This window comes from Procambarus clarkii, chromosome 15, assembly GCF_040958095.1.
Source record: "Procambarus clarkii isolate CNS0578487 chromosome 15, FALCON_Pclarkii_2.0, whole genome shotgun sequence".
Taxonomy (NCBI): domain Eukaryota; kingdom Metazoa; phylum Arthropoda; class Malacostraca; order Decapoda; family Cambaridae; genus Procambarus; species Procambarus clarkii.
Window position 1 is genome coordinate 6,635,855 of NC_091164.1, and position 15,816 is coordinate 6,651,670.

Below are 15,816 nucleotides of genomic sequence, written 5' to 3' on the forward strand. Positions count from 1 at the left end.
TATATATATATATATATATATATATATATATATATATATATATATATATATATATATATTAGTATATTTTGGTAGCAGTCTTTCCTGTAGACATATATCATTAAATATGACCGAAAAAGTAAGATTAATAATTCTAACACGAATTTTCTCTATCTTTCTCACATATCTTTTCACTGTTGATGGTAATTCAAAGATCAATTCTCCAAAATTCATTTTTATTTCTAGTCTGACGCGACACTTGAGCGCGTTTCGTAAAACTTATTACATTTTCAAAGACTTTAGTTTACAAACACACAACTGAAACTGAATAGAGCTTTCACATCTTCGAGGTTTATATCTACATTTGGGTGAGGTGGATGAGGTGAAAAACGAACTTTCAACAATGGGTATTCAATGGGTATTAAATTCCATCACAAGACAGAACACGAAACAATGGGTATTGAATGGAAGTAATTGTTGAAAGCCTATTGGTCCATATTTCTTGATGCATCTATATTGGAGCGGAGTCTTGAAGTGGGTAGAATATAGTTGTGCATTAATTGGTTGTTGATTGCTGGTGTTGACTTCTTGATGTGTAGTGCCTCGCAGACGTCAAGCCGCCTGCTATCGCTGTATCTATCGATGATTTCTGTGTTGTTTGCTAAGATTTCTCTGGTGATGGTTTGTTTGTGGGAAGAGATTATATGTTCCTTAATGGAGTCCTGTTGCTTATGCATCGTTAAACGCCTGGAAAGAGATGTTGTTGTCTTGCCTATATACTGTTTTTTTTAGGCTTACAGTCCCCAAGAGGGCATTTGAAGGCATAGACGACGTTGGTCACTTTTAAAGCGTTCTGCTTTGTGTCTGGAGAGTTTCTCATGAGTAGGCTGGCCGTTTTTCTGGTTTTATAGTAAATCGTCAGTTGTATCTTCTGATTTTTGTCTGTAGGGATAACGTTTCTACTGACAATATCTTTCAGGACTCTTTCCTCCGTTTTATGGCCTGTGGAAAAGAAGTTCCTGTAAAATAGTCTAATAGGGGGTATAGGTGTTGTTATAATTATCTGCCTGAAGAGTGGCAGTGACGGGATTCGCCGTACCCAGGGCTGGCTGGTGGAAGAGACAACCCACTGTGGTGCCGACCGAGGAGAGTGACCAGCGAGTTACACGAGGCTCCTGCCTAGGGCTCGCAACCCTAGTATTCGTCGTGAAGTGGCCTAACAGCGAAGCTGATTGGTACCTGCCAGCTACAGGCTGGACTGTGGTTGTGGGCCTTCACGACGGGGCACCCAGTGGGATTGTGATTTGACTGGCCTGTGGCCAGGGTAGGTTCATCGTGGGTTCTGGACCACGGAAGAGGAAACCAGGCAAGACTACACAGAGTGAGCGTCGCCAAGTGTTCAGCGTCTTCAGAGGGAGACGAAGATATATATATTGTGTAGTAATAGTTCCCGTTTGTGACTTTTATTTATATATGGTGGTGAGAAAGGAATATATATATATAGAAATTGAGATACTTGTGTATTTAATGTACCTCCCCTGTTTATTTTACTTGCATTACGGAGCTCACCCCTTGAAAGCCTCTACTAATTTGGGGCCGGATTCCCAAAACTAATACCATCAGAAAAGAACCCGGTTGCGTCCAATTAGGGCCGTATCAGTGTAATAAGGGTTGCTGCCAGGGTGACGTCACGTCGGTGACAGATTGAGGCTGGTGAGGTCACAGTCAGCGTGGTCAGTCACACTGCCACAATGCATTCAACACCTATTTTCAATTATGCTATTTCTACTTTCTTTCTTCACTTCCTTATGATTTGAGTCAAATTACAAGTTTTTCATTCACTCGTATACACTTTTTCACTTCGAAGTAGCCTGATTATCCCTCCAACTTCACTAGTATCCCAGGAGCTCCCAACCCACGACCATCCACCACGATTGTCCACACACGTGTGAACAGATAAACAGGTGAACAGGTGTGTGTGTGTGTTTTAAGGTTTTAAGAGTAAAATAATATTAAGGAATTTCATCATTTAATTAATATACAAACACTAAAGGGACACCTCCCGCATGATAGCTGTATAATTTAAGTTCCTATCTGTGTAAGTTAGTTCTTCTCGGTACTGACTGTGTTATTGTCGTCTGTCTGCATAAGAGGACACAAACCAAGAGTGTACCTGGTGATGGATTAATATGGTGAGTCAAGAGTCAATTATCTGATTCTTAGAGTAAGCTTCAAACAACCGGGCTTGATTGATGGAGAAATATTTTGCGCCAAGTTAACCAATTAAACGCATACTGCTAATAATATATCCACAACATTTACTGTAACTCGCATCTGCTGAGACTAAGAGATGTAGCTAGCAAGTGGTCTTGTTCAATGACAGGATCTAGCTAGTGCCTTGTTCAATGACAGGATCTAGCTAGTGCCATGTTCAATGACAGGATCTAGCTAAGTCCTATAGGATGCTAGTACAAGATAGTCTGGATGGCTTTTGGAGGTATCTTGAAGTTGAGGAAAGATGAAGAGCCGTCTGTCACTGTCAGCTGTTCTTCCTCATCATCCCTGTGAACAAAAATAACGACTCATTAGCAAAGTGGAAAAGTTCTCGTTAAAGTCCTCAAGTGCCTCTTAAATGATTTCCTATGAACACGTGTATACCAGGCCTTAAAGTTCTAAAATATATACTATTAAAAAATGTAATGAACCGGATTATTCTTCCAGTTTTAATTATTGAAAATTTTGTGTTGGATGATTAATCAATAAAATTGTTATAAATTTGAGGTGCGCGGAAGTTAATTATAATTATAATATGAATTAAATACTTTGCAATAAGGTGCATTTGTTACGTGGAAGGATTCAGACAACACTTAATGTTATAGAGGGTTGGAAGTCCCTAGAATTCCTAAAGAAAATACTTATCAAGCAGAATCGTGGCTAGTTTTTCCTGATAGCAATTAACGATATTACAACTCTTATGGGAAAATCCTAGCAAGCTTTAATTGTTTTTATTCTGTGAATATTCAAATATTTACTTTAATCTATTTTTAATTGACTTTAATATTATATAATTTTTCTTATGAGTTGGGTACTTAGTTAGAAGTGGACTGTATATATTCTGATTCAGCTGCTAGAACTTATCACACACAGTTGGCAGGGGGGGGGGGAGACAATTTGTAGCTTAAACCACTTGGAGGTGGATCCTTCATAAACCACAAATTGTTTACCTAGTCTTTGATATATAAATTTTATATCATACTACATATGGTGGTCTAATCTACTATTATTACAGCAAATTAAATTAATAACTACTAATACTATGTCTACAGTATAAAATAAAAGGGGGGGGGGGCCCTTAGATGATACTGTTGGTAGGGCCTGCTAAAGCTGTGTAATTGTAGCATCAGAATTGGGTGTGGCCCTGTGCCTCAGAGTGCCACGTAATGGCGGCTGTCTGGAGGCCTACAAGGCTTGATGTACAGGTAGTGGCTGCAATCACAGTTATATTGGTCTGTTCAGCTTCTTGTAACTCCAACTCACAATTACTTTGTTTGGGGATTTAATCCCATGTCTTAACGATATTTCCTACAATAATTATGGCCAGTATTAAATGCAAAAGAAATACCAAAAATTGTTCTTTCCTTTGTTCATGAGATCTACGGTTGGGTGGATCGTAGAGGATCCTGTATCGAAGCTCGGAGAAAGAACTTTTTGTGTTGTAAAATTTGTCATGGAGTGCTTTCTCACTGTGTTTACAAGTTGCAGTGTTGTGTACGTGACGACGCCTCTAGGGGCGCCGTCCTAAAATATTTGGTGGTTCTATGTATAATTAAGGAATAGAGAGTTAGGCTATATTCCTGTTGTATTTAATTATATTCAGTCCTAATGAACACTTTTTTTATTAAGTTTAAATACTAGACTAAGGTTTAAAAAGAGATGAGATATATAATATGTCTTGTTGTATGACGTCACAGAATACCCGTTCTCTTTTTCTTTAATGGGTAACTTATGTTATTAAATGTATCAGATTTCCGACATAATTCTGAGGGGGAGGAACAAGGGTTGAAGTCCCGGTAAGGACTGCAATCACTTTATTCCTCTCCTTCAGAATAATAGTGTTGCTTTAATTTTAATTTGCATCGTTGTGCAGCAGTCCGCTCGGGACGGACATCCCTTACTGGCTCTTTGGGTGCTGGAAGTCGTTGAACGTCTTCTTTTCCTGCCAGTTCTAAAGGAACTAATTTCTCTAATGTTTCGAGAGTAGTATTGCCTCGGCATTTTACTTTCACTATTCTCAAGATACCCTGGCTGTCTGGATGAACAGACTATTTGGCCTATAGGCCACTCTGAGCATGGCCCATCGCCGTCCACCAGAACTATATCACCAGGGTTCAAGTTAATTCTGTTGTAGGGGTTGATTGCCCCGTAATGATACTCCCTCAGAGCAGTAAGGTATTCTCGAGTCCATACGTCGTTCCACCGACTTATCACCCTTGATAGATGTTTGAAATGTTGAAGCAAATCACTCTCTTGGACATATGAAGGATCCTCTAGTTCCTCGTCCGTAAGGGCCACTAGGGTGCTGAGAGGTCTCCCATACATCAGATGAGCTGGACTTAATGGTTCACGCTGCAAAACATCATTAGAGAGGTAGGTAAGTGGTCGGTTATTAACTTGTGCTTCTATCTCTATGGTTTCTATCTTTTTGGCAATGTAGGATTTTCCGTAGAGAACGTTTCACCGTACCAATCAGGCGTTTATAGTGTAACGACCGCTTGTAACGACCGCTTACCCTGTCGTGACCGCGGCCTCTATTGTAATAACCCAATGTTCCCCAGTATTAATCCTGTTATCTTGTGATCTCTCATAATCGTACTATACGCTCTCTATTGTAATTCTCCGTCTTTCTTCACTCAATACCCCAGCTTAACACTGTTACAGTCCAGCATGACCCCTCACTGGACTGCCACGTATATAAGAGGAATATTAAATGAGGAAGATAAACCAAGGACAAGGGTTATTAGTTAAAAAAAACAATAACAAAACACATTTACACTGCCACCACCTTCCTGACCAACCATACCTGAATGTGTCAATCACCGATCCCCCAGGAAGGCAAGGAATCAGTAACCATGGGACTCCGGGTAATATGAATTTCAGTAATAAATTTTGGAAAATTAGTTTGTGTAATTTACGTTACTAATTTAAATCCAAGGGCAACTTTAGTATCGATTAATTGTTAGGAGAACCTGGGGGGCTTCCAATACAACACCTAAAAAATGACAAAGTAGCAAAATATATCAAAGGGGAGTTAAGTGAATACCACTGGACAAGCTATACAATTTATTTTATGAAACATGTAAATCAAGACAATTTGAACACATAACCTATTCTATTTTCCCTAGAGGCACAATGGATATTTACCGAGGACACAAAACTCAAGTGCACTATACCTTAAATACCCGCACCACGGCCAAGATGTTGATGGCTGCCCTCAGCCCCGAGGATACGGGCTTGCGGCCCTGTTCCTAATACACTCCCAAGACACACTGATGAAATTTAGTTTTTCCAACCTATTGCTGGGAAGGATTACTCCTCCCACCATCTACTACAGCCCCAGGGCTCCACCCATTATTTTGGCAATGGCCAACCATTTAACACGTAGGCCTGAGGTCTGGCTCTCTAGGGCCAATAAGGACTTGGCCCTTATCTCAGGCCAATCACCTTCACTGATCTGTCGTGGAAAGCTACATGAATTTCTGAAGATTGAGTCAGCTCTCCCCAGCTAAAGAGAAGAGGGACAAGGCGCGTCTATGGAGCCCAGGCACCTGCGAGCAATGTTTACAAAACTGATAATTTATGTTCAAGCCTGTCTCCTCTAAGATAGGAGTAGGGACATTTGACTCTGCCTGGTATGGGGAAGGCCGCTGCTGAGAGGGACAGAGAGGGATGAGAGGGGGTGGAGAGGGAAATATCTGAGTGGGGAATTGAGTGGGAGAAGCCAAGGTATCCACGACCACCCTACCCTCAGGTCAACCTCTTGACCCTGACAAATGGGCGACAGGGGGGGGGGAAGAGGAGGAGACGAATGACGGCCAAGGGGAGGGGAGAAGGAAGGAGGGGAGAAGGGGAGGGAAAAGGACCATTGGTTCTCCCTTCTCCCCTCTTTTCCCTCCCCTTCTCCCCTCCTTCCTTCTCCCCTCCCCTTGGCCGTCATTCGTCTCCTCCTCTTCCCCCCCCCCTGTCGCCCATTTGTCAGGGTCAAGAGGTTGACCTGAGGGTAGGGTGGTCGTGGATACCTTGGCTTCTCCCACTCAATTCCCCACTCAGATATTTCCCTCTCCACCCCCTCTCATCCCTCTCTGTCCCTCTCAGCAGCGGCCTTCCCCATACCAGGCAGAGTCAAATGTCCCTACTCCTATCTTAGAGGAGACAGGCTTGAACATAAATTATCAGTTTTGTAAACATTGCTCGCAGGTGCCTGGGCTCCATAGACGCGCCTTGTCCCTCTTCTCTTTAGCTGGGGAGAGCTGACTCAATCTTCAGAAATTCATGTAGCTTTCCACGACAGATCAGTGAAGGTGATTGGCCTGAGATAAGGGCCAAGTCCTTATTGGCCCTAGAGAGCCAGACCTCAGGCCTACGTGTTAAATGGTTGGCCATTGCCAAAATAATGGGTGGAGCCCTGGGGCTGTAGTAGATGGTGGGAGGAGTAATCCTTCCCAGCAATAGGTTGGAAAAACTAAATTTCATCAGTGTGTCTTGGGAGTGTATTAGGAACAGGGCCGCAAGCCCGTATCCTCGGGGCTGAGGGCAGCCATCAACATCTTGGCCGTGGTGCGGGTATTTAAGGTATAGTGCACTTGAGTTTTGTGTCCTCGGTAAATATCCATTGTGCCTCTAGGGAAAATAGAATAGGTTATGTGTTCAAATTGTCTTGATTTACATGTTTCATAAAATAAATTGTATAGCTTGTCCAGTGGTATTCACTTAACTCCCCTTTGATATATTTTGCTACTTTGTCATTTTTTAGGTGTTGTATTGGAAGCCCCCCAGGTTCTCCTAACAATTAATCGATACTAAAGTTGCCCTTGGATTTAAATTAGTAACGTAAATTACACAAACTAATTTTCCAAAATTTATTACTGAAATTCATATTACCCGGAGTCCCATGGTTACTGATTCCTTGCCTTCCTGGGGGATCGGTGATTGACACATTCAGGTATGGTTGGTCAGGAAGGTGGTGGCAGTGTAAATGTGTTTTGTTATTGTTTTTTTTAACTAATAACCCTTGTCCTTGGTTTATCTTCCTCATTTAATATTCCTCTTATATACGTGGCAGTCCAGTGAGGGGTCATGCTGGACTGTAACAGTGTTAAGCTGGGGTATTGAGTGAAGAAAGACGGAGAATTACAATAGAGAGCGTATAGTACGATTATGAGAGATCACAAGATAACAGGATTAATACTGGGGAACATTGGGTTATTACAATAGAGGCCGCGGTCACGACAGGGTAAGCGGTCGTTACAATGGTGGCAGCGGTGGGATGAGAGGGGGTGGAGAGGGAAATATCTGAGTGGGGAATTGAGTGGGAGAAGCCAAGGTATCCACGACCACCCTACCCTCAGGTCAACCTCTTGACCCTGACAAATGGGCGACAGGGGGGGGGGAAGAGGAGGAGACGAATGACGGCCAAGGGGAGGGGAGAAGGAAGGAGGGGAGAAGGGGAGGGAAAAGAGGGGAGAAGGGAGAACCAATGGTCTGAGCCCCAGATCATTACAATAGAAGCCTCTGTGCCATGGCGCTCTGGGAAGTATGAATTTCCAGTGGCACTGCCGTTGATTTAGGGCCGTGCGCACCTTTGGGTGTGTCCAGATTTTCCTCAGACATGCTTCTCCTGCCACTAAGTTGGACACATTGTCTGAGATCATTAACTTAGGACAGGATCTACGTGAAGCAAACCTGCGGAAAGCCTGTAAGAACGCCTCGGCACTCATATCGGGAGTCACTTCTAGATGGACTGCCATTGTTGTGGCACAAGTGAAAAGACAGATAGATGTCTTTACTGGCTTTTTGTCCTTGGTGCCTGTTAGTGTATCTACCCAGAGACCCAGATCATTTTGTAGCTTCTTAGGGACATTATCAAATTCTGTCCCGAGTGTGTCAGTCTGAGCTCTTTTGACTCAGTACTTTAGGGCACGAGGGAATTTATGTTTGATTCCTATTTTCTTTAGAAAATCAAACCCTACACCTAGGTTGGGTAACACCTATTAGTTTGTTCAGTTCAGAATACCGATTAGGATCAATTACCAAAGTCCGAGGTAGTTCTGGATTCTCAGTGGGAACAGTGAAATTGGTCACAAGGACTTGCGGCTTTTCTTTAGGCCTCGGGAGAGATAGTCAGCTGGATTCTCTTTGGTGGGGTACATATCTCAGTTTATACACTGCCAACAACTCTCGTATATATATATATATATATATATATATATATATATATATATATATATATATATATATATATATATATAAATATATATATATATATATATATATATATATATATATATATATATATATATATATATATATATATATATATATATATATATATATATATATATATATATATATAAATATATATATATATATATATATATATATATATATATATATATATATATATATATATATATATATATATATATATATAAAATATGTCGTACCTAGTAGCCAGAACACACTTCTCGGCCTACTATGCAAGGCCCGATTTGCCTAATAGGCCAAGAGATTTCCTTTATTTTCAAAATATTGTTTCCTATTGGTTTATTTCAATTTATTTATTATTAATTATTTCCAATTGGTAGCCCTCAATTAAATTCAGGTAAATACAATGTAAGCATAAATTTGTAGGCCTCCAAAGTTAGCCATAGCCTCAATGAATTGGTTAATTTAGTTTTCATTATGTACATTTGTACGTACCTATATGCTTAATGATAGTCACAATGTGTGATATTTTTCAATTTGTACAAAGCTTGGTTTAAGCTCGTAGTTATGGACAACAGTGCACACAAGGTTAATATTGTATGTTGGCTGTATACTGCCACTAGAGAATCGGTCTCCTGGTTCAACCTTGATTACGAGCGGACGTTTAGATACCGCCTGGGAGCCGCCGGATCACGTTCTGTTTTCCCGATTTTGGATTTGATTCTGCCGTTAGGCATCCTCATTCAACGGCCCGGTTTGTACGATGCCTGGCGCACATACCGCCTTGGGTTACAGGACGGCTGATAGATTTTGAACGTTTTCTTGCTGATTCTCCCGGCAGGGTGACGGTGTCTGCCGCTGGCCTGGCCGAGTGGTGCCGGGGGTTGGTGGGTCTTTGTGGGCTCCTGGTGTAACTGCAGCCGTGGTGGGCGGCTGGCATCTGCTCTGCCGGAGGGCACCGCATGACTTTTGCAGTTTAGCTGGGGGGCCGAGTTTTTGGTTTTGCTACCCGGTGTTCTCTGTGTGGAGCGGGGCCAGTGCTTGTCACCCTGAGGGACTCCTGGGGCTCCCCACTCATCTGTCTTCCTGTGCGTTCTTTGATGTGAGGCATCTCATTTTAGTGTCTGGTGATATGCGTCATTCGTTTCGCTATTTGGGTTTGGGATTAACCCTTTACGGGTACGCCAGGGTGCATCCGATCCCAACGATTGTCGTCACCCCTTAATTCACACCAACGACATACTGCCACTAGAGACAATTAAAACACACTGAGAGATAATATTTTGAACTCGTGTCAGTTTTCTTCCTTACTTGTTGAGGACAACGACGACAGTGCGTCCTGACGGGTCGATGAAGGCGGCCACCTCCAGGAAGTCTGACGTGGTCGACCAAGAGATCCGCTGGGCGCCAGGAACCACGAACTTGCTCAAATGACCGATGGCATAGAACATTGGCTGCTTGTAAAACTCGTCAGCTTCCTGCAGAGGGGAAATTTGATTGGTATTGCGAATTCGGTAAAAATGAACATTGTAATGTTCACATGGACGTGATTAGTGCCTTCCCACAGACGGCTCTGCTAATATCATATATTTTTTGTATTCTTTCAAACGTCATATCTTAGGTAAATATACTCTACAGAACTACACTAAATATGCATACTGTTATGGTATTTGCATCTCCATTGTAATATCATAATTAAACCCTTACAAATTTATTAACCTACAAATTTTGGCCTTGAGTTATATTTCTTAATAGCAAAATATCAACTAAATACTTACAAGTATATTGATTACTCACAGCATAACCATTTGTCTCTGTATTTGTCCATGTACCAACAATTGTTTTACATATATACCCAGTAGAGGGTACTTCAGAATTATATATATAATACAATCTAAACTATATTGAATGACTAGAGAATTGAGGATAATATTTGGTGTATACTGACGGCGTCGATAATGACGGGAGAGTCGAGGAAGTTGTTAGCCCAGTTGGGTCCCCCCAGCGTGTCCAGAGCCATGTTCCAGTCCACCCAGCCCGTCGAGTAGTGGTTCACGGCCTGCAAACATCACAACATTTTACCATAATACAATACTTTTTATAGAGAGAACGATCTTTTCCTGCACGATTGAGCAAGAGCAATAAATGGTCATTAAAATGCAATACTTATTTTGGTTGTGTAATTATAACTGAAGGCGGTACTCACATCCAAAATGGAGTGGACGTACTGTTCAGCACGCAGCCATGACCCAAGATTAACACTTAATTCTGACCCTTCAACGTCCCATCCTGAAAAAAAATTACTTGTCAATAACCAATTTATAAAGTAAATGTTTAAGACAAAGGTCATCAATTCTCTCAAATCTATACAATAAGAGAGAATGTCAGCCTGTCTGTCCAAAGTTGGAGATCAGATGCTCGTGGCTAACCTTATCCAAATTTGTAGGGAAAATTATCTGGGGTATGGGACGAACATAAGCTGGGTTAGGGTAGGCCAAAGGTATTTGATTTAAGAATTATTTTTAACTATACACACCTTCTGCATCTGATTCTTGCTGATTTAATTCTGGTCAAGTGTGAAATATTGGTGGAGATGACCCAAGAATTTTTCATCATCAGAAAAAAATTAGATTGAACATATGGCCCCGTATGACTAACCATCCTCCGAGACGGGGACTCTTAGTATTTCTATAACCTTATTCACTCTTGAGTTCATGATGATATCCTCATAATGCACCCAGAGTGTCTGGAGGGGGAAAGATGAGAAGAGGAGGTGAAGGAAATTTCGACATCAAATATAAAAACTCTAATGTAACAGCCAAAAAAATGCTGTTAATTTTCATTAGTTCAAGTAGCCAAGTAGCTCAGATTAGTTAGCCAACGTTTCTGTGTCTAGGATAAATCGTTAGAGCACAGGGAATTTACAATTTTTATATTAGTTATTTTGACTTTTATTCCGCCGAGAGAAACCAGGTATTTCAATTGGCAAGTACATTTTTGCCAAGAGATGGATTTTTCTTTTCTTTTAAGCAATTCAACTTTCCTTATCGTTTAATGTTTTCGGCATTCCTGTAGTAATTTGTTAATACCTGTCCAAGCGTCTGGAATCTGTTAGTTTGTCCCTTTATATTTAGACAGTTTCTGTATTAACCACAAATTTTACAGTGAGTTTTCAACACTTGCGTTCTCGGTACTGCGCAGGTTAGTGATCACTTGGGATTGTGATGTCCGTCTGCGCTCTTTCGAGCATAAGCAGTCGAAAGAATAAACCTCACAAGCTTTTTCAGACACGCTGCAATAATATTCTTGCAGTGTGTACTCACCTATTTGTGCCTGCAGGATAGAGTATAGTATACTCTATAGTATACTATACTCTTGGATCCCGCCTTTCTAGCCATCGGGTGTTTACAGCAATGACGCCTAAATAAAAAAGATAATGGCGACAAGCGGCTGAGTACAAAGTATAGGGCTAAATTGTTGACTGAAGCGAGTACAGATATATTGCTCCTGCAGACGCCACTAGACATCTGGCTCCACCACAGCATAACGAAAGTGTCAGTTGCAGCCTGACGTCTGCACAGAGTGTAGGTAAGATGAACAAATCAACACAGGCCGTGACGAGGATTCGAACCTACATCTGAGAGGATCCCAGACGCTGCCTTAACGACTGAGCTACGTTATATAGAAATTTTATTATTCTCATTGCGTTTGAACTCACGACTTCCAAAACACCAGCCACACACCTTACCACCCAGCCACCATAGAGTCAATTTTAATTGTCCTACCTGGCACTAAGCTGAGTAGACGCAGGCTAACAGTAAAGAAAGGGCAATAAAAATTCTTTATAGACAGCATAGAACATTGTTATAACAATTATGAGCCTGAGAATGTACAACAGTTTTATGATGACCTCGTGAATAAAACCTATGAGGCCATCAAAAATAGTGAGTCACGCCAAACAAAAAGAAGTACCGGTAAACAGGTCAGACACAACCAGTACTATGATGATGCTAAACTGAAAGAGCTTAAATCAATTGCTAGACAGACAGGTAAAGCATGTATAAGCGCCTTAGAACTCCTCAAATGTTAAAACTGTTTCAGGCCGCGCTTGCAGCGGCAAGGGAGAGAATGACTGAACTGAGACAAACTGAATGGGAGGGTTTTGTTAGTGGACTTAACCTGCATACTCCCCTGGGCAAAGCTTGGAAAGGCATAAACAAAATTATTGGCAAAAATAATAGACAAGTTTCACACTCAAACTCGCTACAGAAAGCCAATCACTTAATTACAAAATGGGCTCAGGTTTCCAGCCTTGGAATGTTACCAGCTAGCACTAGGGAGAAATTGCAGGAGAGGTCCACAGACAGAAATGCTCTCATAAATTTCATGTTGAGCAAGCAACATGATGAATGTGATGTTCCATATACAGATTATGAATTGGATGCAGCCCTCTCCAGGGGCAGTAGCACTGCTCCTGGTGAGGACGGTATCACCTATGATATTCTAAGACTCCTACATCGTGTACCCGGTAACCCATTATTAGAATTGTTTAATGCGAGTTATGTCACTGGGCAGTTGCCAGTATCATGGACCACCAGTCTTACGGTACCTGTACCAAAGCCTGGCCAACCTGATGCTTTCCGTCCCATCTCACTGACCAGTTGCATGTGCGAAACCTTTGAGAGAATGGTGCTTAACAGATTATTGTATAGAGTTAAAGAGCACATGTCACCTGATATCAATGGGTTCACACATGGTAAAAGTGTACACAACTGTATCACAACCTTTCTTACTGTTCATGGAGATAAAAGGCACAAGTACACAACATTTCTTGATTTAAAAAATGCCTTTGATATTGCTAATAGGGAAGTGATTATGTATGAATTTTGCGAGAATGGATATAGGGGGACAATTATTACAATGGATACGGGGCTATCTTACCAACCGGAAGTCCTCTGCACTGTTCCAAGGCTACAAGAATAAAACTAAATTTACGCAACTAGGCACCCCACAAGGAGGAGTACTCAGTCCTACCTTGTTTAATGTTCTAATTAATACTTTACTAAAATCAATCCCAACTAGTCCGGCAAACATCACTATCAGCTATGCAGATGACATCCTTGTACATACTAAAACCCACCGCGAAATGCAAACAGTCTTAAATTGTATACATACAGCTTGTGAGAGCCTTGGTCTTGTAATCAACGCTGCTAAAACTAAGGTATTTAACAGACAAATTGGCAACCGCAAAAGTGGACCACGAAAACTTAAGATAGACAACATACCAATAGACTATGTCTCTTCTTTCAAATACCTTGGAGTCTCTGTCCCTTGTACCTCAACTGCAGTTAATAAGTTACATCAACAATGTAGAGACAGACTCAAGGCTCTCAGAACTGTAGTGGGGTATAGCCCTAAGTACGGTGTTAATATTAGAATAGCAAAAATGATGTATTTAGCATATATAAGGTCTCTGATAGACTATCATGCACCAGCTTTAGTCCTGCAAAATGGCAAACGTATTGATAGACTGGAAAAAATGCAAAATGAACAACTCAGAATTATACTTGACTGTCCTATAACTACTAAAGTTCTCAACATGCGGAAATAATTAAATATACTTAGCATTCGAGACAGAATATTTGAAATTAATCTTATGATGGGACTACAGCTTCTGCGTGATAACAAAAACAACATTGTGTCAGTTGAACTGTTAGAACACATACGAAATGGAACCAGCGAGACTAAATGGATTCAAAGAACAGTCACTCATAATAAAATGATGGGACTGCACGATGTATTCACCTAGTTGTACAAATCCACAAGGGCCGTGACGAGGATTCAAACCTGCGTCCGGAAGCATCCCAGACACTGCCTTAATCGACTGAGCTACGACAGGGTAAGAATTGAAACTGAAGTTCTACTGAACTTACTGGATCCCGTAGCCTCTCCGAGGCACAAACCAGGATTTTACACAACTCCCCCTTGCACCCGAGCTATGTCAATAGGCCGTTCTCCCTCTTCGCCCTTACATCATTACACACAGAGATCACACTAACGTGATGCATCAAATGAACAAATCCACAAGGGCCGGGACGAAGCCCTTGAAGAGGGCCTCGTCACGGGCGAAGAGGGAGAACGGCCTATTGACATAGCTCGGGTGCAGGGGGAAGTTGTGTAAAATCCTGGTTTGTGCCTCGGAGAGGCTACGGGATCCAGTAAGTTCAGTAGAACTTCGGTTTCAACTCTTTTACCCTGTCGTAGCTCACTCGATTAAGGCAGTGTCTGGGATGCTCCCGGACGCAGGTTCGAATCTTCGTCACGGCCCATGTGGATTTGTTCATTTGATGCATCACGTTAGTGTGATCTCTGTGTGCAATTCACCTAGTTGTGTTTGCGGGGGTTGAGCTTTGCTCTTTCGGCCCGCCTCTCAACTATCAATCAACTGTTTACTAACTACTTTTTTTCCACATCACACACACACACGTCCCAGGAAGCAGCTCGTGACAGCTGACTAACTCCCAGGTACCTATTTACTGCTAGGTAACAGGGGCATTCAGGGTGAAAGAAACTTTGCCCATTTGTTTCTGCCTGGTGTAGGAATTGAACCCGCGCCACAGAATTACGAGTCCTGCGCGCTATCCACCAGGCTACCAGGCCCCCCTGGTATATACAGATAAAAGAGTACAGCACTTCCTTCCACTGTAACAATAGAGCAGTACATAGTGGTACAACATGAACATCATAACAGCAAGAACAAGCCATGTGGAGGATGAACAAACCACAGGCGCCAGTCAGGCGGCGGCAGACAATGTAAAAGTTACACCTCAGTACCAGTTAACCAGGAGGACAGGTCAGTGGTTACCAAGTCACGAAGAGGTCAGAGTTGATGCCGTCATGATAATCTTCAGGGATTAACCCCTAAACATCAAAATGCAAAACCCTCATGTTCAGCTGAGGAGCAGATCATGGAAGGGACAGTAGAGTGGGCGGAGCCCAGGAGGACGGTGTGACTGGACTCAGGGAGGGAACATCAACTCAAGAAAACTGTGGAACATTATACGAGTAAGTACGGCTCTTTTGTACAAAAGCACCTCATTCAGTACTCATGACCTCTAGTAGGGAATATAGTTAGGGAGTGTCTTATTTAATTATTTCAAATAAAGGCATATATTGTTAAGTGTTATTAAATGTGTATTAATGGTTACTTGTCTCAGTGATATTGGGCCTACCGTCCCCTTTGCCCTAGTGACCAAGTATCCGTAATTATCCGGTACTCCTTCCCCCGTCCGTCCCGTGTTGAGGTGTTAGTATTGGGGGGTGTCCCGCTTTATTCTTGTGTACTCTATAGTTCCC

The 15,816-nt window shown here is 41.8% G+C and overlaps 2 protein-coding genes across 2 annotated transcripts in view; both read right to left on the reverse strand.

Annotated features, from left to right (window-relative positions):
- The window catches only part of LOC123759096 (lysosomal acid glucosylceramidase), a 95,801-nt gene that overhangs the window by 25,703 nt on the left and 54,282 nt on the right, over nt 1–15,816 (reverse strand). The window lies entirely within an intron of this gene.
- Nucleotides 1,992–15,816, reverse strand: part of LOC123759095 (lysosomal acid glucosylceramidase) — a 36,558-nt gene continuing 22,733 nt past the window's right edge. The window contains exons 9-12 of the mRNA XM_045743950.2: nt 10,667–10,749; nt 10,409–10,519; nt 9,772–9,938; nt 1,992–2,541 (exon numbers count right to left, since the gene is read on the reverse strand). Coding sequence (XP_045599906.2) covers nt 2,445–2,541; nt 9,772–9,938; nt 10,409–10,519; nt 10,667–10,749 — 458 coding nt within the window. The 3' untranslated portion in view covers nt 1,992–2,444. The remainder of the gene's footprint in view (nt 2,542–9,771; nt 9,939–10,408; nt 10,520–10,666; nt 10,750–15,816) is intronic.